Source organism: Perognathus longimembris, chromosome 28 (genome assembly GCF_023159225.1).
Source record: "Perognathus longimembris pacificus isolate PPM17 chromosome 28, ASM2315922v1, whole genome shotgun sequence".
NCBI classification, from domain to species: Eukaryota; Metazoa; Chordata; class Mammalia; order Rodentia; family Heteromyidae; genus Perognathus; species Perognathus longimembris.
This window is the reverse complement of record NC_063188.1, coordinates 98211727-98236349: the sequence shown is the minus strand read 5'-3', so window position 1 is coordinate 98236349 and position 24623 is coordinate 98211727. Positions and strand designations below refer to the sequence as shown.

The window sequence follows — 24623 nt, the reverse complement described above, 5'->3', positions numbered from 1 at the left end:
GGTAGCACCTGAGAAAGTCACTAAGGAATTACAGGTCTTGGTCTCCTTTATGTGTTTGTTCCTTGCCCACAGCTATTATGCTGAATTTTGCTGGCAAAGCTGCTAGCTGAAAAGGTTGGTAGTATGTTTACTTTGATTTGAATACAAAAGACAAGGTAGTCCACCTAGATGATCAAATTGTACTTGAAAATCCAGAAACATAGCAAGACCACTAGATATCTCTGAATGTATGTATAGGTCATTTCTCTTTTCATTAATGAAGTTCAATGATTTTATGAAGCAAAGAGTTGAGTGCATAAATACCCAATGAAGCACAAAAGCTAAAAGCTGCATCCAAATAATACCAGTAGGTGAGAAAAACAGTCTAATCAGAACAAAGGTGTGGTTTCCAGTTACATTTTTACCTTTCCTTAACTAATACAACATTTTTCTTTCTGATGGGTATTTATGCATTACTAAAAATTAACTCAAGGTACAGTGGAAATGATCAAAGCAAGTGTTATTTTATAGATATACATTAGGAAATAATGGTTTCATATAATAAAACATGAGTTCAAAGTCACTCTGTGTGTGTGTTCATGTACTTGGGCTTGAACTCTAGGCCTCACTTGCTTCCTCAGATCTCTTGCTTAAGGCTGGCACTCTACCTCTTGAGCCATACCTCCAGTCTGGCATTTTGCTGGCTAAAGGAAGACTCTTCTGCCTGTCTTTGAACTGTGATCCTTTGGATCTCTGCCTCCTGAGTAGCTAGGATTAGTGCCTGTCTCATATATCAAAGAATACTATAGCATCAGTCTAGACTCCTACCCAAAAGTGGTAGGTGGTAGTGGTATGGTGATGAAACCATAGTCTTATGGAGGTGAAGGAATATGAAGGAGAGCCTTGTCTCAGTGACTTTTATATTTGATTTTCTCCAATGTTAGTGGTGGTGGTGGAGTGTAGAATATTGTCAGTGACTTTATAATCCTGTCCAGCTGTGTTCTAGGGGACGGGGGGGGGGGGGCAGTAGGGAGACACCAGATAGTGTTAGTGATATTATGATGGGCCTGGCCAAGGGTGGTAGTGGTGGTGTGTGTGGGGGTAGGGAGCATGAAACCAAATCCGTTTCTTTACATTTTACTTTAAAAGGTATCAGCCCAGGTGGGTCTGCCGGCAGCAGGATCAGGATACTGAGCCGGGGATGTGACAATCTCAAAAGTGGAGGTTGGGAGGGCGGGTTCCTGAGACTAGGAAATAGTGACATCACAATGAGCTCTGTCAATCATGGGGGGGGGGGTTTAAAAGGACTGGTGAGCCTGGATTTAATTCAGTCCAAAGGTGGTAGTAATGATGGGGGCCGTGAAACACCAATGCAATTAAGAACAGAACATGAAAATCAAAGTGTCAAGATGCAAGAAACACTATAACGTGCAGCAATCCGTCGATCCCGGAAAGGCCTTCCGGAAGAGGTGACTTGGGGGCTCTGAAAGGCCTGAAGCAACGCAGTAAGATCTTGTTTTGGTGGCCTCCTAGTGTCCTTTCAGTCTCCCAGCACCTGAGCTACCTTTTGGTCTCTCAGGACCTGCCCAGAGGTGGGGCCAGGAGCCCTGATAAGTGCCGGCCCAGGAAGAGTACCATGAGCTAGGGAAGTATAAGGTTTCTTCCCCTGCAGCTGGAGCCGAAGAAAGCCTGGGCGGCAGCCAATCAGCAACAATCGCGTTCGCCCGCATGCCCCCGGCGCTCTGAGAACCCGCGTACTGTGTACGTGCAGCGACAAGCCCCGCCCCCAAAGGGTGGAGCCTAAGAAGCCGCGAGCGGGCAGTTGCGGCCCGTGAGCTTCTGCTATTGCTGTTGGTGCGGTGGCGGTGGCTGCTCCGACCGTGTGGAAGCCCAGAAATAGGTTGAGGGGCGTCCCTGCTGATTGTCCCCAACCTGCGCTGCTCAGCGGTGCCGGCCCCTGAGGCCCTCCTGACGTCTCGGCAGGTCGGTGTCCTGTTTCCGAGAAGATGCGGCTGTTCCAGTGGCTGCTAAAACAACCCGTGCCCAAGCAGATAGAGCGCTACTCACGCTTTTCACCATCACCACTCTCCATCAAACAGTTCTTGGACTTTGGTGAGTGCTGGGTCATGGCCCCCCTCGAGCTGGGAGGGGGGGTGGTGGTGCAGGGGACGCCGCCATCTCGGCCTGCCCTCCAGATCTCCTCGGTCTCGGGGCAAAGTCCGTGGGAACTGCGGGTGGAGCTCGGGGATGCCTGGGATCTCTCACTTGGTTGGGTTTGGAATTTGGGGACGTGGTGGAGTGGCAGGGCCTGACACCCTCACCCCCAGCAGGAGATCTAAAGCCAGAAACGCAGCAACTGCGTTCAGGGACTCCTATCCCATGTAGGACTCCCCAAACCTGCCATCCTTAGCTTCCAAGGTACTTCACATAAACCCTACTGTCCTTAAAACTTCAGGATGAGATGTGGGTGGGTGGCTTTGAAACAGTTGTTTCTTTTTTTTTTAGTTGGAGATTTTAGTTTGGTTGGGTAAGAGCTGTTTAGAAACACCTGGAGGTTGAGTAAATTAGACTGGCATTTTGTTTCTTTTTTGCTATAAGGTGGTGGTGTACAGCAGGACTGGCAGGACTCAAACTACATACAGTCTTCATTATGTTATGGTGAAGCAGAGGGCCAGGGTTGCAAATGCCTTAGCTGCTGATGAGAGCCCATGCCTGGGCTCTTAGCTCAGCTTACCGTCTAGGATAGCTCTGGCCCTTGTACTCCTCTCCTTTACTGTCCCATCCACTTTCTTTTCCATGCAGTGGGCAGGGCTGGTAGGCAGCTCCATGGTTTGTTGGGCCCCCCAACTTGCTTTAGGCCTAGCTGAGAGGAGAATAGAGTCTACCACCTTCTGTTAACTGAATCATGTTTCCCCAGAAGGATATTGTTTCAAGCTCCAACCATGACTGAATGTGATTGTGAAACACCTAAAGGTAAAACAGAAGTATACAGCCAGCTATCAGAATGGAACCCAGCATCCCTAAAGTTGAATGGAGCAGCAAAGAAGTTCTAAGCTCTCAAGGGAAAAATAAGGGTTATCTGTTTAATGAATTTATGTAAATGTCAAGGGATGGTATCAGTTGGGTATAAAAAGTAGTAGTAGGTAGGGCATTACAGAAAGACCTGACCTACAAAATGTGATGCATTTAATGCTTTAAAAAAAAACAGTTGGGGGGCTGGGAATGTGGCTTAGCGGTAGAGTTCTTCCCTAGCATGTATGAAACCCTGGGTTCAATTCCACAGCACTACATAAACAGAAAAACCAGGAAGTGGCGCTGTGGCTCAAGTGGTAGAGTGCTAGCCTTGAGCAAAAAGAAGCCAGGGACAGTGCTCAGGTCCTGAGTTCAAGCCCCAGGACTGGCAAAACAAAACAGTTGGGCTAGGAAGTGAGATATAGGTCAAAGTTAAGACAAAGCTAAATGATTTTAGAAACCAGAGTGCCGGGGCTGGGAATATGACCTAGTGGCAAGAGTGCTTGCCTCGTATACATGAAGCCCTAGGTGCAATTCCTCAGTACCACATATATAGAAAAGGCCAGAAGTGCTGCTGTGGCTCAAGTTGGCAGAGTGCTAGCCTTGAGCAAAAAGAAGCCAGGGGGTGGGGGAGAAAGAAGCCAGGGACAGTGCTCAGGCCCTGAATTCAAGCCCCAGGACTGGCAAAAAAAAAAAAAAAGAAGAAAAGAAAAAAGAAAAGAAAGCAGAGTGCCAGAGAGTGACTATGAAAAGTCAGAGTTTGGTGAAATGTTGATCTTAAACTTTACTCCCCAAAACTTTGCTTTGCCTTTCTTTTCTTTTCTCTTTTTTTTCTTCCTTCCTTTTTATTTAATTGGTGCTAATACTGGAGCTTGACCTCAGGGCATCATATCATTCTTTTATTTTTCAACTTGTAGATAGCTTTATTTGGTCAGCTCAGAATTTATTTACAGACATACACCTAGCTACATACATACCTACATACATACATACAGTGATGTGCCACATAATGATGTTTCAATCAACAATAGACTGCATATACAATAGTGGTCCCTTAGACTATAGTGATGTGTAAGTGCACTCTATGATGTTTGTGCATTTATCAGACCATGTCCCAGTTATGATGTGCCTCACATCATTCTTGCTTAGCTTCTACTCCTCCCTTCTCAAAGCTAGTGCTCTACCATTTGAGCCATCCCTCCAGTTCCAAGCTTGCTGGTTAACTGAAGAGAAGACTGTTGGATTTGTCTGCCTGGCTTGGCACCAAGAACCTCAGATCTCAGCTTCCTGAATAGTTAGGGTTGTAGGCATGAGTCGTGGGCCCCAAAGACTTTTATTTATTTATTTTTGTTTTTTGCCAGTCCTGGGGCTTGAACTCAGGGCCTGAGCACTGTCCCTGGCTTCTTTTTGCTCAAGGCTAGCACTCTACCACTGAGCCACAGCGCCACTTCCAGCTTTTTCTATATATGTGGTGCTGAGGAATCAAACCCAGGGCTTCATGTATACAAGGCAAGCACTCTTGCCACTAGGCCATACTCCCAGCCCTACCAGACTCTACCACCTCTGGCTACTTATAGAAATTTAAAGGTTTGAAGCAGGTCCTGACTTAAAAGTTTAGAATGAAAATGTTGCTATAAATAGATACGTTTTCTGTCTCTAATAAATGGTTTAGAGGAGATTCTTCTGAAGGCATCAGAATCACTTTTGTTGGGGTAAATGGCTGGCCCTGGTGGCTCACTCCTGTAATCCTATCTACTCAGGAGAGTGAGATCTGAGGATTGCAGTTCAAAGCCAGTCAGGGCAGGAAAGTCTGTGAAACTCTTATCTCCAGTTAACCACCAGAAGAGGGAAGTGGGCAAGTAGTGCCTTGACTCAAAGTGCTACCTGTGAGCAAAAGAGCTCAGGGACAGTGCCAGGCCCTGAGTTCAAGCCCCAGGACAGACAAAAACAAAAATGAGATGAGTGAATTTATAGATATTAAACTTAATTCTGATTCCTTCTACTCTCAAAACTTGTGATAGCTCTAGTAACTTTGGTAGTTTATTTCTGTGGGTAGCTAATGTCTACCCATGGTTACAGGGCTACTGGCAAATGTTATTTGAGTAGGAAAACCATGATGGGGGCTAGTGTTATCATGGAAATCCTATGGAACCAGTATCTGGAAACCAGTGTTCACCATTTTAAAATATTGAGACCAGTGGTTATCAGCCTATGGCTACATTCGTGAATTTCTGATGTCAGTGGTCTCTGGGAGCGGGGTACAGGGCATTGGTGTTTGTTTGTTTTTAAAGAAGATCCTGTGGGGCTGGGGATATAGCCTAGTGGCAAGAGTGCCTGCCTCGGATACACGAGGCCCTAGGTTCGATTCCCCAGCACCACATATACAGAAAATGGCCAGAAGGGGCGCTGTGGCTCAGGTGGCAGAGTGCTAGCCTTGAGCGGGAAGAAGCCAGGGACAGTGCTCAGGCCCTGAGTCCAAGGCCCAGGACTGGCCAAAAAAAAAAAAAAAAAAAAAAAAAAGAAGATCCTGGATCATTCTAAAGCATCCTCATGGATAAAAAGCAACTAGATGCTCTACTGTCCGCTTTTCATCCATGTGCTCTATTTCTGTAAGCCCTTTAAAATAACAGGTTTCTTAAGCAAACTTTTTTGGAAATAAGGCCTAAAACCTAGCAATACTAGGTTTTCTTAATAGCTGGTTACTTTATAACATTAATACTGTAGTACATTAAAAGGATATGATTTAAAATGTTTTATTATTATAAAGGTAATATACAGAGGGGTTACAGTTACATAAGTCAGGTAAAGAATACTTTTTTTGGACAATGTTACCCCCTTCCCTCCTAGTTTTTCCCTCAAGGGTGAGATTTTTAAACTCATACATTTTTCTTTTCCCATGCGGGTAGTGGGGTTTGAACTTAGGACCTGGCCCTATCCTTAAGCACTTTTATTGAATGCGATGCTCTACCACCTGAGCCACAGCTTCACTTCCAGTTTTTTGGTGGTCTATTGGAGATAAAGAATCTCATGATTTTCCTGATCTCACTCAGCCTCCTGAGTAGCTAGGATTACAGATGTGAGCAACCAGCACCAGGCTACCAATACATTTTTTACCTTGAGATTACAGTCACATGGTTCCCAATTTAAAAATTACAAGAGGACAAAGGGAGAAAAACCCACTTCCTATTTCTATTTATTAGCTTCCCCTTTTTGTACAAGTGGCATCTTACACCTTTATCTGTACCTTGCTTTTTAAATTAAATACATTAGAGAGCTTTTTATATAAGAACATCTTTTTTATGGCATCTGAAAATTTGATTATATGGATGTAGTATAATTAACCAAGTCCCTATTGATGGCTAGGAGGTTTCCAGTTGTTGCTATGACAACAAGTGCTCCAGTGAATTATTATATACATTGAGATTTATATACATTGAAATTTCGTGTATATCTATGAGCATGTGTGTGTGTATGTGCGCGCGTGTGTGTGCACGTGTGGCAAATTCCTAAACATAAGATTGCTGTAACAGTGAGGATGCGCATTTGTGATTTGGGTAAATATTGTCAGATTCCTTTTTATACAGATTCTGTTTACCCTCCTACTAGAAGTTTCTGAGAGCTCTTAAGTTTTAGACTTTTATCACATTGTTTTCAAACTCTGTGGGAGGGGGTCCTAGGGCTGGAAGTCTGGGCCTTGGGCCCTGTTCCTAAGCTTCTTTGCTCAAGGTAAGTGCTCCACTTCTGGCTTTTTTTTTTTAGAGTTGATAGGAGCTAAGTGTCATGGGCTTTTTTGCCTGGACTGACTTCAAGCCGAGATACTCAGATCTCAGCCTCAACTTTGGTGTTTAATTAGAGATAAGAGTCTCACAGACTTTCTGTCAGGGCTAGTTTCAAACTCAGATCCTCAGATCTCAGCCTCTTAAGTATCTGGGATTATAGGCCTGAGTGGCTGTCAAAAAAATGATATCTCGATAGAAATTATTTTCTCCCTGTGTAAACATTACTTTCTATTTTAGTTTCTACAATAATGGAGGCATATAAACATGCAGAGAGGGCTGGGAATATGGCCTAGTGGCAAGAGTGCTTGCCTCATTTACATGAAGCCCTGGGTTCAATTCCCCAGCACCACATATACAGAAAACGGCCAGAAGTGGTGCTGTGGCTCAAGTGGCAGAGTGCTAGCCTTGAGTGAAAAGAAGCCAGGGACAGTGCTCAGGCCCTGAGTCCAAGCCCCAGGACTGGCAAAAAAAAAAAAAAAAACAACAAAAAAACATGCAGAGAAGTAGAATAGTTTGATAAACTTCTGGATCCATTATATTGATGTCATGAGTGTTATTTGTCTGTAGATATATGTATAATACAAGCTGTTAAGTTTTCTCATCAAAGTCAAGCTCATTTCAGAAAGATAATGTTTTCTTTTTTATTCTAACATCAATTTGTTCTTTCAGTTATCTATTCTTTGAAGTTTACTACAATGCTCTTTGTGCCTTGAGGAATAATACTCTTTTTCCACTTTCTCTTCTCTCTGATATTGGTCTGTATAGGGTTTCTGTCTCTTTAGTATCCATTTTGATAATATTTTTTCTAGAAAATTACCCTCATCATCCAAGTTTCTTTTTAAATTTTTTTTTGCCAGTCCTGGGGCTTGACCTCAGTTCTGGGTGCTTTCCCTGAGCCTCTCTGTGCTTAAGGCAAGCACTCGACCACTTTAACCATAGTGCCACTTTCGGCTTTTTCTGTTTATGTGATACTGAAGAATCGAACCCAGGGCTTCATGCAAGCTAGGCAAGCACCCTACCACTAAGCCACCAAGGTTTTTAAGTCAGTTTGGACAGATCAGATAGTAATCTGTCTGTCTCTTCCCCTGTCTTACTCCAAGGTCTTCCAGTGTATGAATACAATCCTCCTTATTTCCTAATTTTATCTTTGTTTTCTTCCTTCTTGATTAGACTAGCTGATGGTTCATTTAGTTAAATTTATTTTTTTTTGTTTTTATGACTTTTATTTTCTAGTTCATTAATGTCTACTTTGACTTTATTAATCCCCTCTGATTTCCTAAGGTTTATTTTGTTTTTTTTTTTCATTTTTTAAAAACTGGGGGGGCTGGAGATATAGCCTAGTGGCAAGAGTGCCTGCCTCGGATACACGAGGCCCTAGGTTCGATTCCCCAGCACCACATATACAGAAAACGGCCAGAAGCGGCGCTGTGGCTCAAGCGGCAGAGTGCTAGCCTTGAGCGGGAAGAAGCCAGGGACAGTGCTCAGGCCCTGAGTCCAAGGCCCAGGACTGGCCAAAAAAAAAAAAAAAACTGGATGCTTTTCCTTTTTCTTAGATTTTTTTGGGGGGATGGGGGAAGTTGTTTATATCTTTCTTTCCTCATATCACTGATCAGCTAATGTGTGTTCAGTCCCCTCCCCCATCTCTTCTGCATCTTAAATGATTTTTGCTGGGCACAGGTGACTCACACCTGTAATCCTAGCTACTCAGAAGGCTGAGATCTGAGGATCACAGTTTGAAGCCAGCCTGGACAGGAAAGTCCTGAGACTCTTATCTCCAAGTTACTAGCAAAAAAAAAAAAACAGGAAGCAGAGGTGTAGCTCAAGTGGTCAGGTACCAGCCTTGAATGAAAAAGCTAAAAGAAAGGGCCATGGCCCTGAGTACAAGCCCCAGTACCAGCATTTAAAAAAAAGACTTGTATTCTGTAAACAAAGGGTAATTTTGTGAGCTTAAGTGGAGATACATTCTGAAGACAAGTTTAATTTTGTTACACTGTTATCAGAGAATGTTAGGTGAATTATGCTCTTAATTTATTGATGTTTATCTTTGCAGCCAAAGCTTATAGTCATTTCCTGTGGATTTTCTAAAAAGTGGTTATAGTCTCAAGTTAGAGTAACTATCATATTTACCATATTAGTTAATGTTAGTTAGGTTTTGTATAGGTTTTACTTGTTTTGTCATGGATAAAACATAAGAGAAATTAAAGCCTCCTAAGTATGCTCTCTTTCTCTGCATGTCTTAGTTTTTGTTTTATGGTGGTTAAAGCTATGTTAGATGCTTGTGAACTGTCATGTCCTTAATAAGAGTGTATCCTTTACCATTACTATGATGCCCTTTAAAACTAGTTGGTTGCTTTTTGGCCAGATTCAATCTTATTTGACATTGAGCTCTTGTTCTCTATTTTCTTGTTTGTATTTCCTGTTTTATTTTCAGTCTTTGTGAATTATCTTGCTTTAGATGTTTCTCTAAATGCAATGGAATGGTGAGTTTTGCTTTGTGAACCAACCTTCCTTCCTTCCTTCCTTCCTTCCTTCCTTCCTTCCTTTCTTTCTCACTCTCTTTCTTTCTTTCTTTCTTTCTTTCCTTCCTTCTTTCCTTTCTTCCTTTCTTCCTTTTTTTCTTCTTTTTGCCAGTTCTGGGGCATGAACTCAGGGCCTGAGCATTGTCCCTGGCTTGTTTTTGCTCAAAGCTAGCACTCTACCTCTTGAGCCACAGCGCCACTTCCCACTTCTGGCTTTTTCTGTGTATGTGGTGCTGAGGAATTGAACCCAGGGCTTCATGCATGCAAGATGAGCACTCTACCACTAAGCCACATTCCCAGCCCCATTTTTTTCTTTTATGTGTTAATTCTGTAATGATACACATCCATACTTTTTTTCTTTTAATACTTTATTTTCTGCTACGCTGCACATAACCTTTGCTTAGGTTTTTTTCTCTTTTTTTCAAAACTATATTTCTTTTAATTACAGTTTAGGTTTTCATTTTGGTTCTGAATAAAAAGTTCTCTTGGTGATAGAAGAAGACTTGGACTGTTATAAAAGACTTGGGCTATTATGACATGAATTAAAACTGGACCCTTCTGAATGTTGAAAAGGTTGGTAGGAAATGATTCATATTTTCATTTGGACTTTCTTTTCATCTTCCTGGTTCTCTCTTTAATCACTTTCGCCCCTCCCTACAGATTTATTTCCATTGGTTTTATTTCCTAGTGACTGACACTTTTATGAAAGACATTTGCTCCTGTTTCTCTTCATTTCATCTAAAGTGGACTCTTTCCAGAAGGTGGGCACTCCCTCAGCTCCTCAGCCCAGTTTGCTCTGCACAGAGTGAGCGCTCCATAGATGATGATTACTCCACAGAGAGGTCATTAAACATTATGTTACCTTAATTCAGTCAGTTATTATGTAAGTTTAAACTTCCACAATGTCCTCACATTTAAATATAGCATCTCCCAAATAAAACCAGTAGAAAAGCAGGCTCTTTGACAACCTTATTATCTTTTCATAGAACCCCATAGTTTGAGTTCTACCCTAATCACACTGGCTCTGCAAACCTTAAGGCTTTTAGTTGTTAGAAGGCAGAAGCCCTACCTCTAAGTCAGCAGACAGTTCCCCTGTCTTACTGCTTTGAGGTTTAGGGGCCCAGGACCCTTGTTTTCCTTTCGTATGTGTTTTAAGATTCCAATACTCACTGGAAAGTTGACTTCAGTTTCAAATGACAGCTTTAGCAATGTCTCTGGGTTCTTTTCTTTTCTTTTCTTTTCTTTTTTGCCTGTCCTGGTGCTTGAACTCAGAGCCTGAATGCTGTCCCTGAACTTCTTGCTCAAGGCTAGTGCCCTACTACTTAAGCCACAACTCCACTTCTGGATCTTTGGGTAGTGTATTGGAGATAATAGTCTCATAAGCTTTCCTGCCAGGGCTGGCTTTGAACTGCCATCTTAGCCTCTTGAGTAGCGAGTATTAGTGGTGTCAGCCACTAGTGTAGTCAACTTTTTAAAAAATCCTTTTTTGTTCCTTCAAGCCTACCACTGGGGGGACCAGCAGTTTCAATTTCATTCCTGGAGAAGATAAAAAGGTTTTAAAGATTACATTAGGAAAAGGGAAAATATTCTCATTTTTGCTTCTGAATATATTGTGTATGTGCGTGTGTGTGTAAGTGTGCGCGTGCGCGTGCATGACAAACCTTTTCTGTAAACAGCTGTATTTCTGCTCTGATGGGTTGGCAAAAATGAGGCCAACTTGTTTGGAAACAGAAGCAAACTACTTCAAATTAAAGAGGATGAGAACAGTGTCGTTTAGGGTCTAGATTTCAAACTTAGTTTATTATATCTTGATCAGTATTTACATTGAAGGAAAGAACTAGCCTTTGGGGACTTTAAAATCGAATAGATCTGTGTTTCTAACAAAATGAGGTTTATTAGGCCCCAGGACATCATTCAGGCATTTAAAGTTGGACATCTCGCTTCATTGCCTTTGGAGAACATGAGTTTTGTGTGCTTTTGAAGAAAAGGGAATATTGGCAAGATTTGGGAAACCTTAGCTTTTGTTACTGGCTGGAATCAGAAACTAGCTTGATGTTTCCTAGTTTCTTCTCTCTCTCTCCCTCTCTCTCTTTCTCTTTCTCTCTCTCTCTCTTTCTCTCTTTCCTCCCTGCCTACCTGCTTTTCCCTTTCCCTCTCCTTCTCTTTAACCTCTTCTCTCCTCTTCCTTCCTTTTCTTCTTTTCTTTTTGCTGATCCTGGGGCTTGAACTCTGGGCCTGGGAGCTGTCTCTGAGCTTCTTCCTGCTCAAGGCCAGCACTCTACCTCTTGAGCCACAGCATGACTTCTGGCTTTTTCTTGGTTTATTGGAGATAGGAGTCTCACAGACTTTCCTGCCCAGGTTAGCTTTGAACTGTGATCCTTAGATCTCAGCCTCCTGAGTAGCTAGGATTATAGGTATGAGCCACTGGCACCCAGCTTCTTTTTGTTTTGAAATGGTCTCAATCATCTTGTGACCCATGCTGGCCTAGAACTATCATTCTGCTTCAGTCTTTCTAGTTCTGGGAATACAGTGGTTTACTACTGTTCTCAGCTCTCTTCTTTATGTTGTATAAGCATCTAATAATTTTATTTTTGTGATAATTTTCTCTCAGGGTTGGGGAAATCCTTTCATTTTAGGAATATCTTAGACCAAGAATATCCACCTCTAGCTTGGTTACCTGTTTGCCATTGTTTTTTAGTTTATAAACATGTTTTTTTGTGTTGGTCCTGGGCTTTCAGGGCCTGAATGCGGTCCCTTAGCTTATTTTGCTCAAGGCTAGTGTTCTACCACTTGAACTATAGCTCCACTTTGGCATTTTTGGTAATTTATTGGAGATAAGAGCCTCACGGACTTTTTTGCTTGGGCTGGCTTTGAACCATGATCCACAAATCTCAGCCCCCTGAGTAGCTAGGATTATAAGCATGAGCCCATAGACTTTATTTTTAAGATTATCGTTAAGTTCAGGGACTGGGGTCATGACTCAAATGGTTGAGTGCTTTGTGAAGCCCTGAGTTTAGGCCCTAGTATTTCAAAAAACAAAAATGAAAACAAAACTCCCAGGCCCTCCCCTCAAAAACCCCAGGATCTTTAGGTTCACAGTAAAAATATGCACAATGTGCAGAGAGTTTCATTATGTCCCCTAAATACAGCCTCTACAACCATCGACCCACTATGACAATGTGAGACATTGATGAGCTGCCAATAACTGGTATTAGAACTGATGAACTTACATTGACCCATCATTATCCACAAAAGTCCATTGATGTTTGGGATCAGTCTTTGTGTTGTCTACTCTGGGTTTTGACGACACCTGTTTTTGTAAAGGTTTACTGGAACATAGCCATACTCATTCATTCCATATAGTCTGGCTCTTTGGTTCTCCACAATAGCAGAGTTGAACCATTGCCAGAGACTATAGAGCACACAAAAGCAAAAATGTTTACTATCTGGTCCTTTAAAGAAAGTTTACCAACTTCTGGTCTAAGAGAATTCAGTTTCCTGTTTAAAGAACTGGGCAGTGATGGCTCCTGGTTTGCTTTTACTCGAAGTTGTTTCTCCTGTATGCTACTAACAAGAAGCCTTGGAATTTGAGTTTTAGGGGTTGCTAAGTCTCTTACCTATAGTGTATCTATATCTGAGTAGGATTACCATGCGAATGGCTTTGAGGGATTATATGGCTTTAATTTACAAGGCAAAACTTTTTTTTTGCCTGTCATTGGGCTTGAACTCAGGGCCTGAGCACTATCCCTGAGTTTCTTTTTTTTTTTTTTTTTTTGCCAGTCCTGGGGCTTGGATTCAGGGCCTGAGCACTGTCCCTGGCTTCTTTTTGCTCAAGGCTAGCACTCTGCCACTTGAGCCATGTACACTTCTGGCCATTTTCTGTATATGTGGTACTGGGGAATTGAACCCAGAGCTTCATGTATGGGAGGCAGGCACTCTACCACTAGGCCATATTCCCAGCCCCACATCCCTGAGTTTCTTTTGCTCAAGGCTAGCTCTCTGCCACTTGAGCCACAGTGCCACTTCAGGCTTTTTCTGTTTATGTGATACTGAGGAATTAAACCCAGGGCTTCATGCATGCTAGGCAAACACTCTGCCATGAAACTACCTTCCCTTCCCATGTCAGCAAAATTTGAAATGTGCCATTTTCCCCACAATCTTGCTAAAATGCAGGTTTATGGTTTTAATTGCTTAATGGACACCTGAGAAACTAGAAGTTTTTGTTCCCCCTGCTTGGGCTTGTTGTTTGCATTCCTTTTGAGTGTAAAGTGCCTTTGAATATGTCATTTCTGAAATCTGAAGTTTTAATCATTTGTATGAATTCCTTGGATGGATTGATGAATTAGGCAATGAACATATTAACTAGCAAGCACAGTCTTGAAATGTGCCCTAGGGCCTGTGGATGTGCTAGCTGGGGATCTCATGCTTTGCACCATCATCATATAAACTGGCCTTGAAGCTACTAGCACTGAGGTAGCTCTAGTTAGTTTGCTTTTATGGCAGCGTGAATTTACCTCGGTATTTCTCTTCCTGGTAGGACTGAGTGTCCTTCCTATCACTCAAGGAGAACCTACTTCTGGTCACTGTCTCATCTGAGTTCTGAGACTGTATACCTTCTGCCATAATAAGCATACAAACTGTAGCAAACAGTTCAATGGGTTAATATTTGTATTCAAATTGTACACTTTCGGTTCTAGAGGAGTGGTAAATTATCTCCCCGAGAATCACCTCCAGTTGTTCTATGATTTTATTTGCATTCTTATACTTCAACTAGGATTCTCCTTGAACATTTGAGTTCTCCTTGTAATGGAATTTTGTGTAGAATAGTCTCATTGTTACAAATAAATTACCAATGCTCTTAATACTTTTCCCACACCATGAAGATAAATATTTTTCTATGTGTCATTGTTCTGAAAACAGTAGGGTTCTTTGAAATTTGTAACATACTTCTCTTTGCCAAACAAGTTATATTTTCATAAATCAGGACATGCTTAGCCTTCTAGCTAAGGTTTCTTTTGAATCTGCTGTAGTAAAAAGCAATGGCCACAGAAATCTCTTGATACCTTGCTGGGTTTTTGCATAAATTGTGTTAATTTCTCCTGATTTCTGCAGTTAAATAGAAGGCAAAGTGTTCATTGTCCTATTGGTATCCCTGTACTTGTCTCAGAGTCTGCTTCCCTACATAGCCTCTCAATTCCTCGCTGTCTGCACATTCGTTACTTAATGGTAGATGGGATCCCTGCCCTTTGTACTCAGTCTTCTTTCTGTTTTAGTCTGAGCTTCGCTTCAGTGAAACTTTCCCAAAAGGAAAGTAAAGGACAACTGCAAAAGGCATCTAAGGAAGTACTGATCAATACCTGGTAATTTTATACCAGGTATTATTTAATTCTCACAACAGCCATGCCCATCTTAGAAATTAAGAGAGGGGTTGGGAATGTGGTTTAATGGTAGAGTGCTTGCCTAGCATTCATGAAGCCCTGGGTTCGATTCCCCAGTACCACATAAACAAAAAAAGCCAAAAGTGGTGCTGTGGCTCAAGTGGTAGAGTGCTAGCCTTGAGCAAAAGAAACTCAGGGACAGTGCCCAGGCCCTCAGTTCAAGCCCTAGGACTGGCAAAAACAAAAAAGAAAGAAATTAAGAGACTGAAGTTATGTGTAGATGAGAACTACTCTCTCACATTGTAGGTAACTCTACCCACTTGATCATCTTCCCACCTCTTCTTAGCTGAGGTGGTTAGGTGTTGGGTTGGGCATGCATAATCAAAACAAACTGGAGGAAGGTACCTACAATTTTGTCACCACTTCACAAACATTACCACAGCCATTTCCTTCATGAGTTTGTTCTGTTTTGTTTTCCTTTTAATCTTTTTCATTTGGGATCATCTTAAAAAAGAAAGGGCAAAAAAAGAGTTTTATAGACTGAAAGTTTTGTGATCAGTTTCCTACGAGGCTGAAACAAGACTCAGCTATGGAATTAAAGACTGAAATGACCTGGGTAAACAGAAAATCTTTGAATGTTTAATAGCCATTTTAGAAACTGAGGACTTTTTAAAAGATTTTTTCCCCACATTTAATGATTTTTGGGTCTCAGCCTTAGCCACTTTGGAGAATCCTCTTGGGAGCTCCTAAGAAATAGAACTTGTCTCACATCTAAAACACTTAAGCCATTCTCAGGGTAGGTTCTAGGCACTCACAATGTTGAGTGACCTGGATGATTGTCATGTTCTTCCAGAGTTAAGAAACACAGTGGAAGGTCCAGTGAAGTTTTCGCCCAAGATCCCAAGCTACCAACCACTTCAGGGGACAATCTGTGAGGTATAGAAAGTTAACACTTAAGTCGTTATATCCATTAGTGCTCATTGAATACTCTAGATTTGGAATGCAATGGAACTTGAGAAGCATTGGCCAAGGCATAATTGCAGTCTTTTATTTTATTTTATTTTATTTTTTGCCAGTCCTGGGCCTTGGACTCAGGGCCTGAGCACTGTCCCTGGCTTCTTTTTGCTCAAGGCTACCACTCTGCCACTTGAGCCACAGCGCCACTTCTGGCCGTTTTCTGTTTATGTGGTGCTGGGGAGTCGAACCCAGGGCTTCATGTATACGAGGCACGCTCTCTTGCCACTAGGCCATATCCCCAGCCCATAGTCGCAGTCTTTAAGGAGGAGCTCATAGGTAAATGAGAAGCTGTGATAAGAACACAATTTCAGCTGGGAATATGGCCTAGTGGTAGAGTGCTTGCCTTATATACATGAAGTCCTGGGTTTGATTCCTCAGCACCACATATATGGAAAAAGCCAGAAGTGGCGCTGTGGCTCAAGTGGTAGAGTGCTAGCCTTGAGCAAAAAGAAGCCAGGGACAGTGCTCAGGCCTGGAGTTTAAGCTTCAGGACTGGCAAAAACAAAACAAATCAAAACAACACAATTTTATATATACTAGTGAGACTCTGTGAATCCTGTAATTTGTGTGTGCATCAGTCCTGGAGCTTGAACTCAGGCCTTGCTTCTTTTGCTCAAGGCTTAACACTTTATCACTTGAGCCACAGCACCACTTCCAGATTTTTTTGTAGTTTATTGGAGATAGGAGTCTTATAGACTTTCCTGCCCAGGCTGCCTTTGAACTATGATCCTCAGATCTCAGCCTCCTGAGTAACCAGGATTACAGGTGTGAGCCACCAGTACACATCCTATACTTTCGTGGAATCTTTTCTGCTGTTCTTACCTCTCTCTTCAAGGTTGTTGAAATAGGGGTAGTTTCTGGGAATGTGTGAGGTGTTAGCCCAATTGTTCCTTATTCAAAATATCTTGGAAGCATTTTTTTATTGAGAGCATAGAATGAATGGAAATGTATGTGTTTTTTCCTTTTCTTTTTGAACTCAGAATCTCAAGCTTGCTCATGAGGTGTTCTTCCATTTGATTTGTGCCTCCAGCTTTCCTTTCATTGTGGTTCCAGGGTTTGAACTCCAGGCTCTTGCTTGCTCTGGCTTGCTTGCTTGCTTAGTGCTCTAACACTTGAGTCACATCTCTGGCCCTCATATTTTTTTCTGATTTAGTTTGTTTTGTATTTTTTGAGACAGAATATCACAGACTTTTCTGCCTCGGCTGGCTTTGAACCATGATCCTTTGAATCTCAGTCTCCTGAATAGCTGGATTTACAGGCATGAGCCACTGGCATTCAGTCCCTTTTGGCTTTAGTTTGGTTCCCCCCCAATAGGTCGTGGGGCTTGAACTCTGGGTTTTGGCACTATTGCTGAGCTCCTTTTTGCTCAAAGTTAGCACCCTGGGGGCTAGGAATATGGCCTAGTGACAAGAGTGCTTGCCTAGCATGCATGAAGCCCTGGGTTCGATTCCTCAGCCCCACATACACAGAAAAAGCTGGAAGTGGCGCTGTGGCTCGAGTGGTAGAGTGCTAGCCTTGAGCAAAAAGAAGCCAGGGACAGTGCTTCAGGCCCTGAGTTCAAGCCCCAGGACTGGCAAAAAAAAAAAAGTTAGCACCCTACCACTTGAGCCACAGAACCACTTTTGGTTCTTCTGTGATTACTTGGAGATAAAAGTTGCATGGACTTTCCTACCTGGACTGGCTTCAAACTATGATCCTGAGACCTCAGCCTCCTAAGTAGCTAGGATGACAGGCCTGAGCCATTGGCACCCAGTAGCCGATATGCCAAGCACACATGACCACATTCAGCTTTTTGTTGGTTTAGAGGAGATGTTGCAAACTTTTTCTCTAAGCTGACCTTGAAGTTTAACTCCTTTCTGTCTCAGCCTCCCGAGTGGCTAAAGAGCCACCCTGTGCATCGCCTTTTCCTTTCCTGATTTCTACCTTCTTTCCTTGACTGTTTACTTAGCAGTGCTCTCCAGAATTATCTCCGAATTTACATTAGTTGGCAGGATGAGTGTGGGATAGAATTGTAAACCTTAGAGGCACAAATGAGAGTTTTATCCTATTCATTCAGTGGAAGCTTTAGCTTAATGACCATCTTTAACGCCCCCCCCCCCCCGCCCATGTTACACATAAGAAAGTAGAAGCCCTGGGTGATGAAAGGACTGTTCCACTCATTAGCTAGCTGTTCCTGTAACATCAGATCTTAATTTTCAGTGCCCACCAGCAGTGTGGGCTTGGGCAAATGGCTTAATTCCACTACACTTTAGTACTCTCACATCTACAAAATAGAAATGATAACATTTAACTATAGGATTGCGGCATTGATGAGATCGTGTGCAGCACGAGGCATGGCACCTGGTGGGTGCTCCCTGGATATTGGCTAGGAATTTATTATGAGTTAGTAGCATGGCATTTCATGGATGAAATGAGCTTGGAGCTAAAAATAAGAACCGTGAAGGGAGCTGTTAACCTTGAATGTTAACGTTTTTTCCAAATTCCTTGGCTGAAGGTCTCCTCAGTACGAACTGATCATTTTCCAAGAAATAGTACTTGCAGCTTATTTGTGCTATGGATGTGACTGGCTCCAGACTCCCTTCATTTTGTTCAGGAAGCATTTGCCTCAGTGAACCTCAGAGATGGGTACAATGTGACCTTTACCTAATGAGTCTTGCTTCCATGACAGCAAGGCATCCTGTAAACTTACTAATTTTTAAGAATTCTTTTTTTTTTTTGCTTGCTCTGTTTTTTGCCAGTCCTGGGGCTTGAACTCAGGGCCTGAGCACTGTCCCTGGCTTCTTTTTGCTCAAGGCTAGCACTCTACCACTTGAGCCACTGCACCACTTCCCACTTTTTCTTTATATGTGGTGCTGAGGAATTGAACCCAGAACTTCGTGTATACAAGGCAAACACTCTACCACTAGGCTATATTCCCAGCCCCTTTAAAAATTCTTTTCTTAATTAATTTTTTGCTTATGTGGTACCGAGGAATCGAACCCAGGGCCTCATGCATACTAGGCAAGCACTCTACCACTAAGCCACATTCCCAGACCTAACTTTACTAATTTACTGTTAGGATTAGGTCTTTTTGCTCTTGTAGAATTACATGGATGTGGACTTGTTGTGGCTTTGCCTAGGAAGCAGTCGTTACTCACATGCTCTAGCTGACTGATCACAGCTCTGTGAGTGAGATCAGTTTGATCACGTCCTTATCTCTTCTTTCGACTTTCTGGCCTGATATACTATATTGACTATTAATCCCTTGGACTATTACTTTTTTACCTACCTCTCTTTTGACTCTCTTTAACTTTAAAGATTGGAATACCAATAACCGAATATAGAGAATAAAATTGACCTGTAAGAGGAATTCACCATTACTAACCAAGCTTACCGTTAACCTCTGGATTTTATTTGCATTGCTAACTTTATACTTAAACTTACTAGGTATTTGAATGATACCTTTAAGCAACCAGAAAATATTATTGAATATTTAAAAATGTTCCAAGTATATGCTAATGGGTCTTTAATTTTTCTGGAAAATTCTGGGACCTTCAGGACATAGAACTTAGTGATTGGGACAGTGTCAGAGATGTTGCCAAATCAGAGGGTACAGCTTCTGGGATCATAGTGAAGTCTGTAATGGCTGTGACTTCAATTCAAGAACAAACTTTCCCAAACAAAACTGTCACCGGATGCCAGTGGCTCACACCTGTAATCCTAGCTACTCAGGAGGCCAAGATCTAAGGATTGTGGTTCAGGTCCCACCTGGACAGGAAAGTCCATGAGACTCCATCTCCAATAAACTACCCAGAAAAATCTGGAAGGGCTCTGTGGCTCAAGTGGTAGAGTGCTAGCCTTGAGCAAAAGAAGCTCAGAGACAGCACCCGGGCTCTGAGTTCAAGCCCCAGGACCAAAAAAAAAAAAAAAGCATGAAGTAAAACAATTAGTTTGAAAATCTAACCAAAGTTTTCTTTTTCTTTTGGGGTTTGAACTCAGATCCTCTGCTCTTGCTTGCTCAGGGCTGAAACTCTACCACTTGTGTCACACCTCTAGTTCTGAACTTTGTAAAAAAGTGATTCTCATGGAAGTTATTCACTATTATTTGAGAATTCTCCATTCATACTTGCAATTGTTTCTTTTTAAAATATAGTTTTATTGTTATTAAGGTATTGTACAAAGGAGTGATCATTTCATAAGTCAAGTAATGAATACACTTCTTTCTTTTGTTGGAAAATACTACCCATTTCTTTTTTTTCTTCTTTTTTTATTAATTAAATTTTGTTGACAAGGTGTTATGCAAAAGGGGTACAGTTACATAATAGGGCAGTGTGTACATATCTTGTGATATCTTACACCCTCGTTTTTCTTTCCCTTCCCTAGGTCAGGTAGGCATATATACAATACCCAGTGGACCAAAAACATATACAGTAGCCATGTGGAATACGCCAAAGGAAATTCACCTAGAACGTTAAATATAATGTCAACAATAGAGTTTGCTTATCCTTGTCTTATATGATCATACATACATAATGCTACCCATTTCTTTGCTTTTCTCCAGTTTCCCCCTCCCATCCCTGCCCACGAAATTATTCCTTTTCTGTAGGTCATAGGACTTGAACTCAGAGTTGTCCCTGAGCTCTTTTGTTCAAGGCTAGCACTCTACCACTTTGAGCCACAGTGCCACTTTGGGTTTTCTGGTTCTTAATGGAGGTAAGAATCTCACAGACTTTCCTGCCTGAGCTGGCTTCAAACCTTGATCCTCAGATCTCAGTCTTCTGATTAGTGAAGATTACAGATGTGAGCTACCAGTACCCAGAGAAATTGTTCCTTTTGAAGAATCATTGAAAATTACTCATTGTATTACCCAGACACAATGTTATAAAATTTGGTAATATGTGTGTAGGTAGAAAGATAGAGAGCAATGTATAGATATATATATAGAGAGAGAGAGAGGGAGAGAGAGAGTAAATAGATAGTTTTCAAATTTTAATGTAAGATAACACTCTGAGAATATAATATGTGAAATCAATTATCATGATCTGAGAAAAAAAATCACTGTTGCCTGTAATCGGCACTACTCAATAGGCTGAGATCTGAGGATCAAGGTTCAAAGCCAGTTTAGGCAGGACAGTCTATGAGAAAAAAGCCAGAAGTATGTCCAAAAAAAAAAAAGCCAGAAGTAGAGCTATGGTACAAGTCGTGGAGTTCTAGCCTTGAGGACCAAAGCTCAGGGACAGCACCCAGGTCCTGAGTTCAAGCCTCAGGACCAGCAAAAAAATCAAGAAAAGAAAAGGCGAAGTACAAAAAAAAAAAAGACACAGTAATGTGGCTCAGTAATAGAACAAGGGCAAAACATGTGTATGACCCTGAGGTCAGTCCCTAGCACCAAACACAACAACCCAACAAAGAGAAGAGAATAAATTAAATGACCGTGAAACTAGGAAGAAAAACCAAATACTCAGGAGTATATTTGAGCTAATGACTTACTTATACTAATTCATCAGAATTTTCCAAGCCCCCTGATCTCTTTGTCATATTTTGTACGTATAGTAGGGAAATTTGTACTTGCTATATTTGAATAAGAGGAAGTATAGAGAGAAATGTGGAATAAAAGTAGAAACCCAAAACTAAGGAACATTAAGAAGCCAAGTAAGTGAGGGAAAAAAATGAAGTCTGTTAATTGGAAAGGATAACTGGAAAAGATGTGACATGACAGAAGGCTTATAAAAACAAAAAACTTATGAGGACATTTATTTAAAACCAAAAGGTTGCCAGATTCCAGTGGCTCATGCCCGTGATCTTAGCCACTCAGCATGCTGAGATCTGAGGATCAAGCCAGCCCAGGGAGGAAAGGCCGTGAGACTCTTACCTCCAATTAACCACCAGAAAACCGGAAGTGGCGCTGTGGCTCAAGTGGTAGAGCAAAAAGAGCTCAAGGACAGTGCCCAGGCCCGGAGTTCAAGCCCCAGGACTAGCCAAGAAAGAAAAAAAAGAAAAGAAAAATATGAAACCAAAGGGTTGTTAGACCCCTTATATTAAAGCTAAAGAGTTAGTGTCATTATCTAAGCTAAAATATGAGGAGAACTACAGAAAGGTTTCAAAAAATCAGGTATTTCATATTTATTTTTAGATTCACTAATGAACTAACTAAAAAGACACATCCTCCTGTTTAAGCTGGAGTATAATTAAGGTATTTAAGTACAAAGAATTATTCTCTAATGCTAAATTAGAATGTAAGAGGCAAAACTTGAGAATGTTCATTTGCTCTTTATTTTTAATACAAACTTCTGAAAGTATTATCTATGAGAAGCTACCATTGAGTTGTTGTAAGGTGCCAATGGGGAAATCAAGCCAGATAAAATGAGTTTGTGACAGGCTGAAGTTGCTTCTCTTCAATCATGCCTAGAGGCATCACTGGTCACTGTAAGCATCCAGGACTTTCAATTTATTTTATTATTATAAAGGTGATGTACAGAGGGGTTATGTTATGTAAGTTAGGCAATGGGTACATTTCTTTTTGGACAGTGTCTTCCCTTCCCTTGTTCTCACCCAGATTTCCCTCCCATCCCCACCCACAATTGTGTGGTTCATTTTCCACATAGTGTCTAGTGAGTACCACTGCTGCATTTGTTCACCCTTGGTCCCTTCCATGTCTCGCCCTTCCCTTTGCCCTCCCAAAGACAGATATGTGCACAAACAAGAGAAAAAGAAAAAAAGAAAAACCTCTTGTTTCCATTTCCCGGAGTTCATTTTGATAATTCAGTTGTGCCTTTGTGTTCCTCCTCCAAGAGTATCCCCCTTTGGTCCTTTAGCTTTTTAGCACTCTACCACTTGAGCCATAGCTCCACTTGCAGCTTGTTGGAGAGATGAACCTCATGGACTTTCCTGTCCTGGCTGACTTCAAACCATGATTCGCACATCTCAGCCTCTGAGAAGATAGAAATTTTTACTACATAATAAAACTCAGACAAGTTTTTTTAGAGTTGTGGATTCACATTGATATTCCTAGTTCCAATGATGTGCTGTAGTGTTCATATGCTTCTTCCCTATTCCAGAACTTCCTTCTTCCTATTAGAGAAGAAATCATTCATGTTCTTCCTTAAAACGATAAGGAAGGGGCTGGGGATATGGCCTAGTGGCAAGAGTGCCTGCCTCATATACATGAGGCCCTGGGTTCGATTCCCCAACACCACATATACAGAAAATGGCCAGAAGTGGCGCTGTGGCTCAAGTGGCAGAGTGCTAGCCTTGAGCAAAAAGAAGCCAGGGACAGTGCTCAGGCCCTGAATCCAAGCCCCAGGACTCCAGGACTGCCCCCCCCCAAAAAAAAAAAAACGATAAGGAAGAATTGATTCAAGAGAGACCACTGTAGTGGATTTTGTAATAGTGGAGAGACTGGTATCAAATATTTTTTGAGGGGGAAGTGTCAGTCATAGGGCTGGAACTCAGGGCCTCATGATCCTTGAGCTCTACCACTTTGAGCCGTAGTGCCACTTCTGGTTTTTGAGTAGTTAATTGGTGATAAGAGTCTCACAGGTACTTTTCTGCCTGGGCTGGCTTCAAACCCCGATCCTCAGATCACAGCCTCCAGAGTAGCTAGGATTACAAGGATTACAGGTGTATGCTGCCCAGCTTGGTCTCCACTCTTAATGTAACAAGAAAAAGTAGAGCAGAGTGGAGGGGGTTGGGAGGCTGTCAATGGGTAGAAAATGATTAAAAGGAATTCGGGCTGGGGAGATTCTTTTTTATTATAAAGGTGATATACAGAGGGGTTACAGTTACATAATTCAGGATATGAAAATATATATATATATTTTCTGAACATTGTTACCTCTTCCTTAAATTTCTCCCAGTTTTTCTCTTCTGACCCCCCTGGGGAGATTCTTATTAGACCAATTCAGCTGGATTCTGCTGAAGAGTGACAGTTAAGCTATCCAGGGTAAGGAATAAGGAATTTGATCAGATAGAAGGGTAATCAGATACCAAGGGTAGGGAATTTTTGCATTAAAAAAAAGACACTGGGCTGGGAATATGGCCTAGTGGCAAGAGTGCTTGCTTGCCTTGTATACATGAAGCCCTGGGTTTGATTCCCCAGCACCACATATATAGGAAGTGGCGAGAAGTGGTGCTGTGGTTCAAGTGGCAGAGTGATAGCCTTGAGCAAAAAGAAGCCAGGACAGTGCTCAGGCCCTCAGTCCACGCCCTAGAACTGGCCAAAAAAAAAAAAAAGACACCTAGCAAGATTCTTGTTAAAACAGGCCTAAGTAGCCATAGAGCAAGGTTAGGGCCTAGTCAAAGATGGGGCTTAAAGGAGCCTGACTAAAGTTTGATCAAAGAATTAAGTATTTGTCATTCTATAATGAGAACATTACTTTTGTGTTAAAAAAAAAAAAAAGTCCTAGGCTGGGTGCCAGTGGCTCATGCCTGTAATCCCAGCTACTCAGAAGGCTGAAATCTGAGGGTTGAGGTTTGAAGCCAGCCTGGGGAATAAAGTATGAGACTTTTATCTCCAATTAACCACCAAAAAACCCAGATGTGATGTGCTGTGGCTCAAGTTGCAGAGCACAAAAGCTTTTGTCTTGAGCAAAAAAAGCTTGGGGCAGCCCCCAGGAGCAGAGTTCAAATTTGAGGATCAGCAAAAAGTCCTTTCTAATGCAAATAAAAACAACCCTGAGATACCACCTCACCCCAGTTAGAATGGCTTATACTCTGAACTCAGGCAACAACAAATGCTGGAGGGGATGTGGGGAAAGAGGAACCCTTCTCCATTGTTGGTGGGAGTAAAAATTAGTACAACCACTTTGGAGAACAGTATGGAGGTTTCTCAAAAAGCTCAATATCGACCTACCCTATGACCCAGCCATACCACTCCTAGGCATCTATCCTGAACAACAGGTCCCAAGATATCAAAAAGACATTTGTACTTCCTTGTTTATCGTGGCACAATTCACAATAGC

At 41.9% G+C, this 24623-nt stretch overlaps 1 protein-coding gene across 2 annotated transcripts in view; it reads left to right on the top strand.

Annotated features, from left to right (window-relative positions):
- The first annotated feature begins 1785 nt into the window (after nucleotides 1–1785).
- The window catches only part of Pdk3 (pyruvate dehydrogenase kinase 3), a 71142-nt gene continuing 48304 nt past the window's right edge, over nucleotides 1786–24623 (top strand). For both annotated transcript variants that reach the window (XM_048336479.1, XM_048336478.1), the window contains exon 1: nucleotides 1786–2091. In XM_048336479.1, the coding sequence (XP_048192436.1) occupies nucleotides 1986–2091 (106 nt within the window). In that variant the 5' untranslated portion in view covers nucleotides 1786–1985. The remainder of the gene's footprint in view (nucleotides 2092–24623) is intronic.